This window comes from Ovis aries, chromosome 2, assembly GCF_016772045.2.
Source record: "Ovis aries strain OAR_USU_Benz2616 breed Rambouillet chromosome 2, ARS-UI_Ramb_v3.0, whole genome shotgun sequence".
Classification (NCBI taxonomy): domain Eukaryota; kingdom Metazoa; phylum Chordata; class Mammalia; order Artiodactyla; family Bovidae; genus Ovis; species Ovis aries.
In genome coordinates this window covers 160,581,040-160,596,520 of record NC_056055.1, presented here as the reverse complement: position 1 = coordinate 160,596,520, position 15,481 = coordinate 160,581,040, and the positions used below count along the sequence as shown (strand labels likewise).

General features: G+C 46.9%; 1 protein-coding gene across 1 annotated transcript in view; it reads left to right on the top strand.

Moving 5' to 3' along the window:
* Positions 1-15,481, top strand: part of KIF5C (kinesin family member 5C) — a 164,277-nt gene that overhangs the window by 125,753 nt on the left and 23,043 nt on the right. Inside the window, exons 17-22 of the mRNA XM_012137979.4 lie at positions 2,924-3,041; positions 5,715-5,791; positions 7,024-7,133; positions 9,313-9,414; positions 9,643-9,703; positions 14,203-14,274. Coding sequence (XP_011993369.2) covers positions 2,924-3,041; positions 5,715-5,791; positions 7,024-7,133; positions 9,313-9,414; positions 9,643-9,703; positions 14,203-14,274 — 540 coding nt within the window. The remainder of the gene's footprint in view (positions 1-2,923; positions 3,042-5,714; positions 5,792-7,023; positions 7,134-9,312; positions 9,415-9,642; positions 9,704-14,202; positions 14,275-15,481) is intronic.

Genomic DNA, 15,481 nt, shown 5'->3' with positions numbered 1-15,481 from the left:
ACGGATCCAGTTTAATATGGGACAATAGAAACTGCCGCCACCACCAGTATGGCAGTAGCAGGAAACGTTTTACTGAGTGCTTACAGTGCCCTGTATACTGTGTTAAGCACTTTGCATGCAACCTCTCACTTGATCTTTAGAAAAATTCTGATAGGCAGGTGTTATGATTGTCCTTGCTTTTTAGATAAGGAGAATGAGACTTGAAAGATTAAATATACTGTCCAGACTCAGATAGCCAGTGAAAGGCAGAGCTGGCACTCAAACCTTTGTGTGGAAACTCAAAGCCTTGCAGGGATTTTCGAGCCCTAGTGATAAGGTAACTCTTCTGTCCATTAGAAAGAATTTTCATTTTAGCATGGTGGTTTCAGAAGACAGCAGCCTTGTTTCTGGTCTGCCACTGCACCTGAGGCTGGTGTTTGGGTTTGAGGCTTCTGTGAGTGGTCCAGTGTGTGCTGCTCACTGCCTCAGTCCAGGCATTGAAATAGCTAAAGTCGTTTGGGGAGAGCAGATACCAGCGTGTAATGGCACATCTGACAGTGCTGAGAAGCAGACGAAAGCATACTTCATCCTGTATGCTTTTAAACAGAGGAATGTGTCATCATACAACCATCTCCAGCCTCCTCTCCTACTGTAATCATTTAAGAGATGCAAATTAAAGCATAAAGTTTCCATTTGATAAATAACATAGTAAGCAAAGAAGTGTTTAAGAGATTAGTCAGTGCTGGTATGTAATAGTGAAATTTATATACATTGTTGAAAAAAGTATAATTTAGTCAGTCCCTTTGGAAAGCACCCTGGGAATCAAAAGCATAAGTATACTTTGGCCAGTAATTTCACTTATAGCATTTTTCATTGGTAATGAAAGTGAAAATTTTTCATTTCATATAGTATCATTCCCTGATTTAAAATATTAGCACTTATATGGATGATGTGGATTGCAGTATTACTTTTATTTTAATAAAATAAAATAGTCAACTATTTATTGAGAGACTAATAACATAAAGTTACATGGGAGAATATTATGCAGCTCTTACCAAAAATGTATGCAGCCTAGTCATTTGGAAAGTATAATTATATCAAGTTAAATAAAAATGGAAATGTCGAGTGACAGATCTATGCTATACCTTGCAACTTGGTAAAATATGCATTTGTTTAGATAAGACTAGGAATATAGGGGTGAAATAGTTGATAGAGTGGTTTATGGGTGAAATTTATACTACTTTTCTGGGTTTGCTGGACTCTTTGACATTTTTATAATTTATGAAAATTGAGAAGAAGAACAATAAACATTAGGGCATAGTACACTTCAAGTCTAATTTCCAGGTCACCTGTTACTCTGAGAGCATGTGCTTCTGAAGCACTCTGTCCCTAAGATTTGAAGGCCAACGCAAATGCACAGACAGAGGCCCTGCGGCCCAAAGCCCACTGTCTTTCCTTCCATCTGGACACATCAGCCTTCACGTCCAAGCCAGGCCCCTTCCGCACGTTCTGTGAGCTGATGGGGCTGTGCAACTGTGTCAGCTGTAATCTATGTAAATGGATGATGGAAGCTGCACTGCTGCTCCTGGGGGTGACCTTAGGGTCATTAGAGTAAGGAGTTTCTAGTTTTCCAGACTCACTGTGATCTAGAAGAGGATGTGGGTTCCGAGTGGGCATGCTCCTTTGGCATAGAACTTTGCTCGGTAGACTGGGGTACAGCCAGAGGACTGCCCAAGTGGGGTGCCCTGAAGTGTCAGGCCCAGGACTGGGGCCCCAGTTGCCCAGATCTTAAGAGTGACACACACTCAGGGTGTATGAGATTGGAGTCAAGAATATTAGGATGGTTTGGGGTTAAAGAATAACTGTGTTGGTTAGACAGTGCTTTCTGCATTAGCAACAAATGCAGTTTTCCCTTAGGTGCTGTTTTGTACTCTGCCACAGTTTACACAAAACCAAAGATTTAGTCATTGTTGCCTGGGGTTCAAAAGTAAGAAGAACCTTGTTTCTTTATTTTCTGACATGATCTAAGGAACCTGACAAAATATTTCCAGCTAAAATGCTATTATCTCCTTTGTTTATACTCATCCTTGTCACCAAAAGCTGTGCTTATAAAATATCTGCTCCAACAAAGTCCCATTTCCCAGAGGTTATTTCATTACATTAGAGCTCCATCTCCAGGGTCCTCCTGCCTAAATATGATCCGTGCAGATATGGGGGAGGAGGTGTCTGCATATTTCCATCTGCCTCGAGGTGACTGCTGTTCCTGTTCAGTCACAAGCTCTCATTCATTCATTTATTCCTTCACTCCATTATTATTGATTAATTCTATACTTTCATGGAGCTAACAAGTAGAAAAAAATAGATGAATCAAATAGAACTTAGGTGCTATAAGAAAATGTTGGGGCCCAAGTAAGAAGGATCCAGCCAGGCCCATGTCTGGCAGGGTGTTGGGGAGAGCTTCCTAGGGAGAGAAAAATGGAAACCAGGTCTCTGAAATAGGAATTGTTGTGCTTGAAAGGCAGAAAGTGTAAAGACATAATACTTGAGTTCCAAAGAAGAAATCCGAAGGTGCAGGTTCAAAGAATGAAGCCCACAGCCTTGACACTCTTCCAGCCCCTTTCTTTCCAGCAGACTCTGTTTTTTACAAAGAGGAAAACCAGCTTGGGCTTTGGTATTTCAGTTTAATAGATGGTAAGGAAGGACATGGTAAGGAAAGCCATGAGCAGGGGAATGAGGCAGAGAAGCACATGGGAGAAAGAAGACTGTCTTAGCCTGTGATCCCAGATCCCAAGCCAAGGGCAGAATAGGCACTTGGCTGTTGGGACTCAAACAGAGGAGTCAAGAACTCCTCTTCTGTTGCGTTTTCCTGTTGGACAGTCCTGGGCAAGCCAGGATAATCACTTGCTAGTCATTCACAGCCCCCTTTCTGTTTGCTTGTTTAAAGCACGAAGCCAAGATCAAATCCCTGACGGACTACATGCAGAACATGGAGCAGAAGAGGAGACAGCTTGAAGAGTCCCAGGACTCGCTCAGTGAAGAGCTGGCCAAGCTCCGAGCCCAAGGTGAGCAATCGACCACTTTGCAGGTGTCCAGCGGTTGGCCTGAATCAGACACACTGTAGTTGGCTGGACTCTTGCTGTTTAATTTTGCCCAATTAAACCATTTGTATGTCTGCTGAAAACAGTGGCATAATTGGGAGTGGGGTAGGGGGTAGAGAACTATCTAGAAGACTGCCCCCACCCCGTATTGGCTTCTGTTTGCATTTCCCCTCAGTCCACCCTGCTGCCCAAGTCAGAATCCTCTCTCTTCTTCACCTCCTGCCTCCACTCTGTCACCGAGGCCCGTCCATTCAGCCTGCCAGATGCTCCTCTGGTTCTGTGCGTCTCCAGCTTCCTTGTCACTGTCCTTCATCCTAATTAAGAAATGGCTCCGTTCATTGACCGAGGGGCGAAACCGGACCATGTTTGAGGCTGGCCACTGTGCTGCATCCCAAGGGAGGATTCCAAAATCAAGTTCTACCTTACGTCCAGCCCCAGACCTCCAGCCTTTCCCTGCTGTTCTGTTGCTCTAAATTTCAACTCTGAACTTGCAGCCATAGTTCCCCTGCATCTTGCATCCTTTGAGCACACTCTGCCTTTTCCAGGCAGTCTCCTGACCTGTTTGTGGAAGAATGTGCTCAGCACATAGGAAGCACTCAATAAATATGAATAAATAGAAGAGATTCGAGAGAAGTGACTGGGAATGTAGAAACCAGGACAGAATTAATGATGTATGTGTTGTGGTGAAACGGGAACACACAGATCTTATGAGTTGCAAAGAAAGCTGGTAAAATCCCTTTGGGAAGCATTTTGAAAATACATATTAATCATGCTAACACTTTTCATACCTTTTACTCCTCAAATCTCAAATATTCGTTGCAGAATTCTCAAGAATTCATTGTTTATATTAGTGGAAAAAAAGGAAATCACCTAAATGTCCAACAGTTAAGTGAACTATGGTATGTGGTTTAAAAGAATAGGGTTTTTTTCATCTTGGAGATGAAATACATGAAGACCAAGCAACAGTGTTTACAATGCATTAGATTAAACATCATAATATGTAATTTTATCTTTACTGTGGTTATGACATTTAAAAATCAGTGGATACTTAGGTTTGAAGGCCTATAAAATTAATATTTGAAGGGAACATGGTTTTAGTAGGGTAACAGGATTGGTGACAATGTTATCCTTTTTTATTTATTGTTGTATTGTCTGTTTGCTCAGTAAATACATTTTGCTTCAAATGGCAATGTAAATTAACAAAAAAGGAGAAAACACCCACCCCCGCTATGACCTTGTAAGGTTTTCTTTATGAGATAAGGGATGTTGGGAATAGAATGCTCTACCCAAAAGCTGACATGGAAAAGAAGCTTTCCCTCTGGTCAGTGGCTTCTGCAGTGGTGTCACTGAGTGGAAACAAAATCAAAGCAAGAATAGCTGATGTCCACTAAAAAAGATGCATAACGTGAAAGTTGCGAGTTAAGTTTTATCTGGGGCAAAATGAGGACTGTAGCCCAGGAGACAGCACCTCAGACAGCTCTGAGAAAGTGCTCCAACAAGGTAGTGTGGGAAGGTCAGTATATATGGTTTTGGTGAAGGGGGAGTTCACACAGTCAGGCACTTATCTTACATAAGGTTTTCTGCTAGCCATGAGGAGCTCAATTTCACCATGAAGATATTTAGTGCTTTTCTAGATGTGAGGAGATGCAAGGATTGGGACCATGAAATCACTTCCTGAGAATATCTTTCTAAAACCCCCTTCCACCAGTATCCCTGGAGCACAGAATGCCTCATTTCTCCACCCTGAGCCCCCTTCAGGGCGTGTGGAAGGCCAACAGCTCCAGCAGCACAGGGTTCAGTCTCTGCAGAGGCAGGTGGCAAACGCCCTTGGCAAGTGCCAATTTGTAGTTGACACTGGAGTAAAGTGAAACAGAGTGGAGAGAATACTTAATGACTTGAATGTCACTGTTGGAAACCCTTTTGGTCCCTCCACCTGAGGCTGCTCGTGGTCCACTGGGCTCGGCGAGACCTCTGACCGAGAGGAGGGTGGGGTTGATGCCCCCTCCCCAGAGGTGTATCATTGCACCATGCCCCAGCACACAGCGTGGGCTCCCTGCTTAGTCTGGAGAGAGTTATTTTATGTTTCTTTTTGCTTTGTGCTTGTCCCTAGATTATTTTCCTGCTCCAGATTCTTAGAGAATACCCATGGGAGGTAAATTAGCTCTTTCCGAAACTCTAATAGTGGCAGGAATCCAAATACCACTAATATTTGCAGAGAGCATTGTTGGTGACGATGCATGTTTATGCACACTGGCAGGAGTGGCTCACCAGGCCTGGGGGGGCGCAGTCCTCTGAGGGCACGGAGTGGCAGCCCCGTCAGGTCCAGCATGACCGCTCCCGGATCACATGTCCCCTCCAATCACCCTTCTCCCCGGAGGACTTCCACAGTCTCCCTGGAGAGATCAGCCTTGATTTAACAAGCTGGAAGTTCTGAGGTGTGGAGGGTATCTGAGAGTGACATTCAAGAAGTCCCCCTTCAGAGGCATGCTCCTTTATTCCACGGTGGTACCTTGATGAGATAAGCTGATGTTTCACCATATTCCTTTCTGTTGTGTGTGTTTTTTTTTAAATTTTTTACTTTTGGATGGAAATCCTGCCAGTTAAATCTTTTACATCATCCTTTAAAATTCAAAACAGAAAAAATGCATGAAGTCAGCTTCCAGGATAAGGAAAAGGAGCATCTGACCCGGTTACAGGATGCCGAGGAAATGAAGGTATGTATGCAGCCCTTTCCAGGAGCCCCGCACGCCCTGGGACTAGATCTCCTTCATCTGGGAAAATCCAGATCCTTTCCAAGATGTGTGAGGTGAGGTAGGAAGGAGGGGGGCGGGACTGGGGCTGGGCCGCAGAGCTGCTCTCAGAGGGTGGCTGGACTTAGAGGTGAGATGGAGATGGATGTGCAGGTGTCCAGGCCCACTGAGATGTCTGCAGACAATAGTTACGTTGCTTCAGCACATTTCTCTTCCCGCTCATGAGCAAGAGGGAGAGAGTGCACCAGAAACAGTCACCCCTCTTTTGAATGGAAGGAAGCACCTCCTTCCTATCTTTTAAAGAAATACCCCCAATTTGAATTTTCATCTCAAACACAGGGGTCTTTATTTTGGTCACATTTTAAACAGAAATGGAAATGTGGGAAAGAAGATTGGGAAATAAGGGTTTTAGGTGGATAAAATGAGACAGGAGAAAATATAGAACTTTTGATTGTGTGTGTGTGCATGTGTGCGCACGCATAGTTGCTCAGTCATGTCCAACTCTTTGTGACCCCATGGACTATAGCCTGCCAGGCTCCTCTGCCCATGGAATTTTCCAGGCAAGGATACTGAAGTGGGTTGCCATTTCCTTCTCCAGGGGATCTTTCCGACCATTGGCAGGTGGGTTCTTTGCCACTAGAGCCACCTGGAATAGTTTTAGACAAGCCCCAAGCTCCACTGGGTGTGAGTCCCATAGTTAAAGTGATGCCATGCTGTTCAGCCAACAACCCTGCCTCACCTGGCTGGGCCTCTCCTGGGTTCACATCACTTTGGTGGAAAGGTCTGCTTGGAGCATCATCATAAATCCATGCAGTGGACTGGGCTGGGAGATTATTGACATTTTACTGGTGGGGAAGTGCAGCTCAGAGAGGTGCCATGACCTGAGGTCAACCAGGTAGTAAGAGGTCAGTGACCTCAGGGTGACCTGGCGAGAGAAGTTGTGTGGCTCAGGTGAGCTGTGGAAGGTCAGAGGCAAACCCTTTCCTCATGAAATATGGTCATTTGTCCATGGGAACCACTCAGTTTTCTAACAGATCCTTGGATATTGTTGTCCCTATAAAGCAGGGTAGGTCCTGGGCCCTCGTGTGGGGATCTGGCAGCTGAGGGAGGTGGGACAGGAGGTAGCGACCGGTCTTGGCACCGCGTGGGCTGAGAGCCGACAGCGGCTGACACATTTCTGCTGGCCTGGGCTGCAGAAGGCGCTGGAGCAGCAGATGGAGAGCCACCGGGAAGCCCATCAGAAGCAGCTGTCCAGACTCCGGGATGAAATCGAGGAGAAGCAGAGAATCATCGATGAGATTCGGGAGTGAGTTGCCCCGGGGGACTCGCAGGGCATGGAGGCAGGCACAGGCCCTGTGCCAGTCTGGAGGGATGTGGCATCTAGCCCAGGTCTCTGCTTTTCCTGCCCTGTGGGCGCTGGGCTCCGCCCTGGTGTCACAGGGAGCTGGGTTGTGATGCTTCTGAGGTCTGTTCCCCATCTGGAGTCCAACCTCTGAGGGCTCTGGTGGGCAGGTGGCAGGTTGGCCCAGCTGCCCTGCCTTGGTGCCCTGCAGAGCAGGACACATTGATGACTCACATGGACAGACACGTGCCCCTGTAGGTGGGGATGAGTTCCTGTTGAGGGTGTGAAAAAAGCTGAGTTGGTCCTGACTCGGGGCTTCTGCTGGGTTAATAAATGCTCCAGAGGAGACCGTCAGCTCCTGCTGCCTCCTCGCCCAACACATACCTGTGTCTCTACAACCTGGAGCCACCAGGTCACACACGTGGACTCTTAGGGACCCATGCTGTTGGGTGTCTGTCTGCGCTCGAGGACATCATTGCAGCTGGGCTCCAGTGACACCTTCTCAAGGCCATTCTGTTGCAGCTGCTGCTGAACAGCCCCCCTGCTCAGTAACGACCCCTCCCCACTCCTCTCACCTTCCCACATCATCAACACAAGTCCCCAGACTGGGAGGCACCTTTAGGATCCTCTCCTGGGGATTCTTAACATTTTTGCACAGTGAGTCCCTTTGCAGAACAATGTGTTTACATGGCCCAAATAAAAGAGAAAAACAAAGAAAACCAGTTATATTGAAATATGCTGAAATACAGTTCATTCCATGCCCCCATGTCCCCCACCCCAGTCTAGACTAAAGGTTCCCTCCTTTCTGTTTCTATAGATGAAGAAACAAGATTTCTATACAGAATCAAAGCTAAATGATTTCCTTAAGGTCATACTGTTAAACAGGAATCAAACTAGAGTTGAAGTTATTCTCCAGACTACTGATCCAAATCTCTTTGCTTGTACCGCACATTTGCATTTTAAAAGCAAAAGTGTAAATGATGCCATGGGTAGACTTTGTGCACAGTCTACCTAGGAAAGCACTTAGCATCGTCTTTCTCCCTTGGGGCCACCCCATGCTGCCTCTCAGGTTGTGCTTTCGGCCTTTAAGCATGGCTTTTATTTGTTATTCTGATGAATCACCCACAAATCATTCAACTGGGAGGAAAGGGAAGGGAGGGAATGGAGGTGAGAGAGATGGAGGGTCTCTGAATGAGTTGACAGGTGGGGGGAGTTTCCTTGGCCTATGCCTTTCATCTGGCCTCTTGGGTTTTCCTTCAGATAGTGTGTAAGCTATTCAGTATGGTCATGCGGGCATGGGAATACAAAACGTTTTATGAGGATAGCACATATGCTAAGTCATGTCCAACTCTTTGAAACCCTATGGACTGTAGCCCACCAGGCTCCTCTGTCCATGGTATTCTCCAGGCAAGAATACTGGAGTGGGTTGCCATGCCCTCCTCCAGGAGATCTCCCCAACCCAGGGATCAAGTCTGCGCCTCTTATATCTCCTGCATTGGCAAGTGGGTTCTTTACCACCAGCACCACCTGGCAAGGACTGGGGTACATAAAATGACCCAGTGTTCCCATCCAGGTGGTGAGTTTCTTTCTTGCAGCAAGCCCAGACTTTCTTTGTGTTTCCTCTCTCTGACCACTGCCTCGCTTCCCCCTCCTCCCCCACCCAAAGACCTGACAGAGCAGAATGGTCCCTATGTCAGCCAGGGAGTTGGACTTGGGAGATGTTTTCAGAGCATCGGACCAGAGAGGAGGGGAAGGTCAGAGTGGCCAGATAAGGTTCCGGGAGTGCATGCGCACCATCTGTGGGGCAGAAAAAGAATTCTTACTGGGCTCTCTTTCCCTGTTTTAAAATATTGGCCCCTTTCCCATCTCATTTTTTTTTTTTCCCTTCCAGAGCTCTTGCATAAGCCAGCTATAAATACATTCTTAAAGCCTTATGTTTCATGCCTCTTAGATGTTCCCAGAAATTAGTTTTCACTTGGGCAGGGAGGAAGCTGTGAGGTTGTTCTCTGATCTCTCAAAATCTTCCAGAATTGTCGCCTTTATTGCACAGAGCTAATGGGCTTGGAACAGAATTATGTCTTCAGTCGCATGACTCAGAATCTCAGGGTGATGTGGAATGCGTTGCTGTTTCCTCTCATTTCAGTTTGAATCAGAAACTGCAACTAGAACAGGAGAAGCTCAGTTCTGATTATAACAAGCTGAAAATAGAGGACCAAGAGAGAGAAATGAAACTGGAAAAGCTCTTGTGAGTACGCTTTAAATATTTCCTCTGTTTTCTCTCATCCCCATGAAATCTCCGCCAGTCCACACTGGAGATTCAGGTACCAAGATATTCAGGTTAGGTCGGGCCAATTTAAAAACAGACCCTGAGCTGGTGAGTTGGTTTGTTTTGCTGATTTATCTGCAGATGCATGGTGTCTGTGAGAATCTCTGATGCCCCTTCGGTGGTTCATGGTTCCTTTCTGTTTTATAGATTGCTCAATGATAAAAGGGAGCAAGCCAGAGAGGACCTCAAAGGGCTGGAGGAGACAGTGGTATGTTGATGTGTTTCCCAACTCATTTTAGTCTCAAAGACCAGATTAGTTTATGATCTTTTGAATTTGTTTCTTCTAAAATTTTATCTGTGCATGCCTTTCTTGAGTATAATTTTAAACATAAAGCTTCTTACGGAAGCATGAGAGCTGTAGAATTTATTCCCTAGGTCTTGACACAGTGACTAACCATCCAGCCATCCTTAGGAGTATAACCCTGGAGTCCTGATGAGATTTAAACTCAACTCAGTGTCTGGAATTTTGCCGCCTCCTGCACATTGTGCTTACTTCCATTCAACAATCAGTGGGTATTTGTTGAGCACCTGCTAAGGACTGTTTCTTTTAGGTGCTTGGGTTGCATCAATACACAAGAGAAGAGGGTGGCCTTGTGAAGCTGTCCTTCACTTGGGGAAGACAGTGAACAGTAAGGAAGTAGATCGTGGTCTCCATTAGTTGGTTATAGAAGAGGCACAGGATACTGGCTGGGGGAGGCCCCACTGGGAAGTAACATTTGAGCAGGAGCTTAAATAGGAAAACGAAGGAGCCGTGGGGATATCTGGAGGAGGAGCCTGTGCCAAGGCCCTGAGGTCAGCCCACGACCCACATTTGGGGAACAGCAGGGAGATCAGTCTGTCTGTGGCCAAGAGGAGAGGCGGGGTAGGAGGCAGGCACAGAGAGGTCAAGGCAGAAGGGGGGCCAGGCCAGATTCGGCCTTGAGACCTGCAGGGTTTGTGGCAGGTCCACTTCCCTTTGGAAGAAGGGCTCGCCATGTGAGACCCTGGTTGCTTTGCTCTGTCCTGCATCTGAATTCACTGGGCTTGTCTCCTGGCCTGCTTCTGTTTTATTTGCCCTTGTGGATGGCTGCCTGGTGCCAAGGGCTCTCAAGAGCCCTTCAGAGTACCATACAGCCTGTGTTTGAAGACAGACATCCCGACATAGTTTCTAAATCTGGTGAAAACACATCCAGTCATTGCACATGACATGTTGTTTAGATGTAGGCGAGCATACTGGTTCCATCCATACGTCATGTGAACTATTGAGGGACCGAACCTGAATCCAGGAATTCGGTGACCCTACACTGGAAGCAGGTGGTTGATCAGGGCTGGACCTGAGGCTGTGCGTGGGCCCCTGGGTGAGAGCTGGCTACTCCTCAAGGCTGGATGGGGGCTATGAGGGCACAAACCAGTCAGGACAGAAGTAGAATGACTGTTGAGAGAGTTGGGCCTCTTGAGCCTGGTGGAGAAGACAGTGGGCAGAGCGGCTGGAGGGGAAACTGAAATGAAGCCATGAAGTTGCTTTATCTATGTCTGTTTTCCTGGAGAAGTGATATTCATAATCATAAATTGTATATAACAATTCAGAAAAATATTGACCATTAAAATGTTCCTATATTCCCACCAGCCGGAGGTCAGTATTTCAGTATCTTCCTTTACACTCACGCACTCTCTCTCTCTCTAGTCTGTCACCTAGCACACCTTCCATGCTCACACCCAGAAACTCACTGTTTACCTCTCTCCCTCGCATGGTCTCACCCACACTTGCGCATAATTACTTGTTCTCACTCACTCACATGTCTTCACATACACTCCCACCCACAGGTCCCCACTATCACGTGCTCATGCCTGGATTCATCCACTCACAAGCTCTTACACACTCAGCACATCCCCATCACATGCTGACACACACATGCACAGACCCCCGTGGCCACCCACACACTCTCACTGGCATACTCTCACTTCTGCTCATTCACTCTCACAACCCCCCTCACGTCCACTCACACTCACCCCACGTACTCTCGCTCCCAGACTCACAAGATTTCTCTCTTTCATACTTACTTGTGAGCATGTTACTTTGCTCTGTTGACTACATTTCTTTTTTTTCTGTGTGTGTGTGTGTGTGTGTGTGTGTGTGTGTGTGTGCGCGCGCGCGCGCACTCAGCTTGTGGAATCTTAGTTCCCCAACTGAGGATCGAACCTGTGCCCCTGCAATGGAAGCGTGCTGTCCTAACCACTGGGCCACCAGGGAATTTGCTTGAATATGTTTTTAACAACACATTTTCCTCACTAGCCTCCTCAGATACACTGGTTCTCCCTGCCACACCTACATTCCTACCCTTGCATCCATTCCCCACCCCACCCCCCACACCATACACACACTCAGACACTCAGTCCCTCACACGTGGACAGACCCACCAATACAGCCCCCCACGAGCCCTCGCTCTCCGTCCACATACATGCACACGCATCACACACGAACGTTTCAGTCCCCACACTGGAGCCCTGCAGTCTGTGCCAGTCTAGACACGGGTGTTACCACGTATCCTTCCATCGCATCCTCCCCACGCTGTCAGTGTTCCTCAGAGGTGGCTCACTGTCTTTGGCTGACCCTTCCTGATCCTTCCTCAGCTCAAGCTGCTCTGCCTCCTGGAGTGTCTGGGAAAGGTCAGGGTGGGACCTGCCACGAGGGACCAAGGTCTATAAAGCCCCCTCCAGGGGCGACATTTGGGAAGGCCAGCCGGCCAGTGGGGACGTCTCTGGGACCCCAGGCAGCCCTCTGGCTTTACCAGGACACTTCGTGTGGACTCTGGGGCTAGACCCCTCTTCCCTCTGCGTTGGTGAACCTTGTGTCTCCACCGCTGTGGTCCCACCCTCACTGTGACAGGAAGCTGAGCCCTGACTTTTACATGGAGGGGCAGCACCTGTGCTAGGAGAGACCTGAAGGAAAGCAGTTGGGGTGGAGGAAGAAATAATGCACGTGATGGAGGAAAATTCATGGCCCCAGGAAGCCAAATGGGAGTTGCCTAAGCATACACGTGTGGGCTATCAACCATCTCCAAGGTCTGAACTGCCTGTGTTAAACTGTTTATAGAAAACCAAACAAGAATGAGAGAAAGTCACCAAGCTCAGGTCTCTGGATTGTTTGGTGTTTGCCCCCGAAGAATCGCCTGGCCTTTTGACAAGGCGCCTAGGTCTTCTCTTCTCATTTCCCTGTGGGGTGCTGGTATTTTTCATGGAAAGTATTTTCTGTGGTTATAGTTCAGTCATTAATCAACTACCTGAAGCAGGAAGGAGGCTCGCAGAGCAGAGGGCCAGGATGGAGCTCCCTGGGACAGAGGCGCAGACAGCGTGGCTGTGTCGCTGACAGCGTGGAGCTGTGCCCCCCACCGCCCCCACCTGCCAGCTGGTGGCTCCGCCCCAGACATGCACTGTGTCCACGGCGTTCCCAACAGCAGGCCCGCTGGGCCTCCTGCAGAAAGCAATTTGCCTCATCTGAGGAGGCAATTGACTTTAGGTGCTTTTTATCTCAGCACTATTATGGAATTGGACCCAGTAATAAGACCTAAAATTAACATAGAACCTTTATTCCCAGAAGCTTATTGTTTCCACGGCTTTGGAGCCTGTTTTGTCCTTTTTTCTGTGAGCTTCTGTTAGTTCCATCCCTTGATGTTCTGTGTGAGAGTAGATCAATTTTAACAAATTGAAAAATACAAATGCGAGGGTATTTCTCTCCTCATAGGAAAATATTTTTCACGGAACTGGTTGTAGGTCTTGTGATGAATACATGGAGACTTAAATGGAAGGAAACATTTAGGTTTTCTGACTTTGTTAACAGAGGGCACCAGGTTTGACTCAGACCTTTGTCTTAGCAATCTAATTCCTAAGTGTTCATTAGTAGAAAATAATCCAAAATTAAGGGGGAAGAAAATGCTCCCAAGAAGTTAACTATAGGAAAGTTATAGCAACAGCAAAAGCCTAATGAAGAAATAGCTGCCAACTATGATGCATCAATAAAGTAATACTAGCTAATATTTACTGAACACTTACTATGTGCCAGAAACTGTTGTAAGAGTTTTATAAGAATAATCTCATTTAATCTTGATAACAACAACTATAAAGCAACTACTGTTTTTATCCTCATGTTATAAATAAGAAAGCACAGGAAGGTTAGATACTTTGCCCAGGGTCACCAGGTGGAATGTCCCATTAGCTCAGTGATGTGAGGCAAAAAAAGTCTACAGACCAGGGCCAGAGGGGTGTGGGAACATGAAAAATGTTGGTCAGCTCCGGTGGGAGAAATTGAGGGTAACTTTCCATTAAAATTTGTTGGCATTTTGTGTACACCAATAAATTAGAGTGAAAAGAGAGTCCATTCTGTTATAACATAACTCACTAGGAATTTTTATGAGAAAGCTTTCAAGTTTTCGTGGTTAAAAGGGAGGAAAAAGGTTCTATTTAAAACAGAGCAAACGAGCAGGCTTCAATTTAGTTTCCGTATCTTTGTTTGAGTTCCCAGGCTCTGTGCCTTGGGGTAGCCCTGGGAAGATGCCGGGTGGAGGGGGAGAGCACGAGGGTGGGCAGGTCACAGGAAGCGGAGGGTCCCATGGCCTTGACAGACAGCTTGCAGAGCTTTGTGGAGGCAGCTGGGGTTGATGGTCTGGTGCCAATGGTGTCATAAGTTGTGTGCCCTCACTTAAGTGGTGTTTTAACGATCTTCTCTTCCAGTCTCGAGAACTCCAGACTCTACATAACCTCCGTAAACTCTTTGTCCAGGATCTGACTGCACGGGTTAAAAAAGTGAGTTCTAATTCATATGAATGGGATTGAGGAGAAACGAAAAGCTGGCCAGAAAGAATCATTTTCAGTTGCTTAAATCATTATCACTTGCTTAAATCCTAGCTGGTGATGCTTAAAAATTACTTCATACCAGAGAATATGATTAAAAGAATGTGCCAGAGGGGGGAAAAATACTTGGGAACATTTTTCCATCTGACTTTTTGTTCTTAGTGAAAGGAAGCTATCATCCTTTCCTTGGCCTTTATTTCAAAGGAACACATATTTATCTGGTTGCAGTGTGAAAACCTCTGAGTGACGCAGGGAAAACCCAGAGGGCTCTCAATAGACAGCGTGGCCCTTAGCCTGGTGAATGATGCCAGGAACCTGGAAACACCAGGGGCTAGACCCTGCTGTTTCCCTGTTAGGAGGCTGTGAGGGGCCAGGCCAGAGTGTATGAAGCACTTTAACTTCACGTGTCTTGCCTCCTGTCCCCAGCAGCCACGTAATTGGTCCTTTGTGTTCTGTTTTACGGTTGTGGGAATGGGCTCCGCTGACCTGAGATGACAGAGCTGGGGAGAGCCAGAGATAGGACTGAAATCCAGGTCGGTGTGACTTCTGAGTCTGAGCATTTTGTGCCACACGCAGTGGTGATCTTGGGGAATTCCGAATGGTGAACCCCCAGAGCAGTTAGCAGAGGTCTTAGGAGTGAGGAGGGAGAAGCAGCAAGGAGGCTTTTGAAAAAGTGATGGATGAGGAGCAGTGAGCATACCCAGAGGTAATAGGATGGACAGAGGTGTATTTAAGTGTGTGCATGGGGGTCTGTGTGCAGGAGCCAGGGAAAAGAGATGAAGTATATTATTTGAGGGAAAAAAAAAGAGGAGGTGATTGATAGGGTCAGATCTGAGAGGATAGAATTGATAGCATAGAAGAGTATATATGGCTTGGTAAATGGAAGGGACATACTTTCTCAGAGAGGAGAAGTGGAGAAACCAGACATTAGCAAGGAGATATATGACAGGGGAAGAGATACATTCAACGACTCTGACTTTCTCAGTTAATATGGAGAAGGAGGAAGAGAATGGGGAGCCCACAGAGGCTGGAGGAGGCTCGGGCAGCTGTGAGGGATTTTCTGGAGATAAGCAAAAGGATGCTGAGCAGTGGAGGGAGTGTCCAGATGAGGTTCAGAGCATGGATTTGCCTTGGCACTTGGCAGCATGATTCTAGTGAG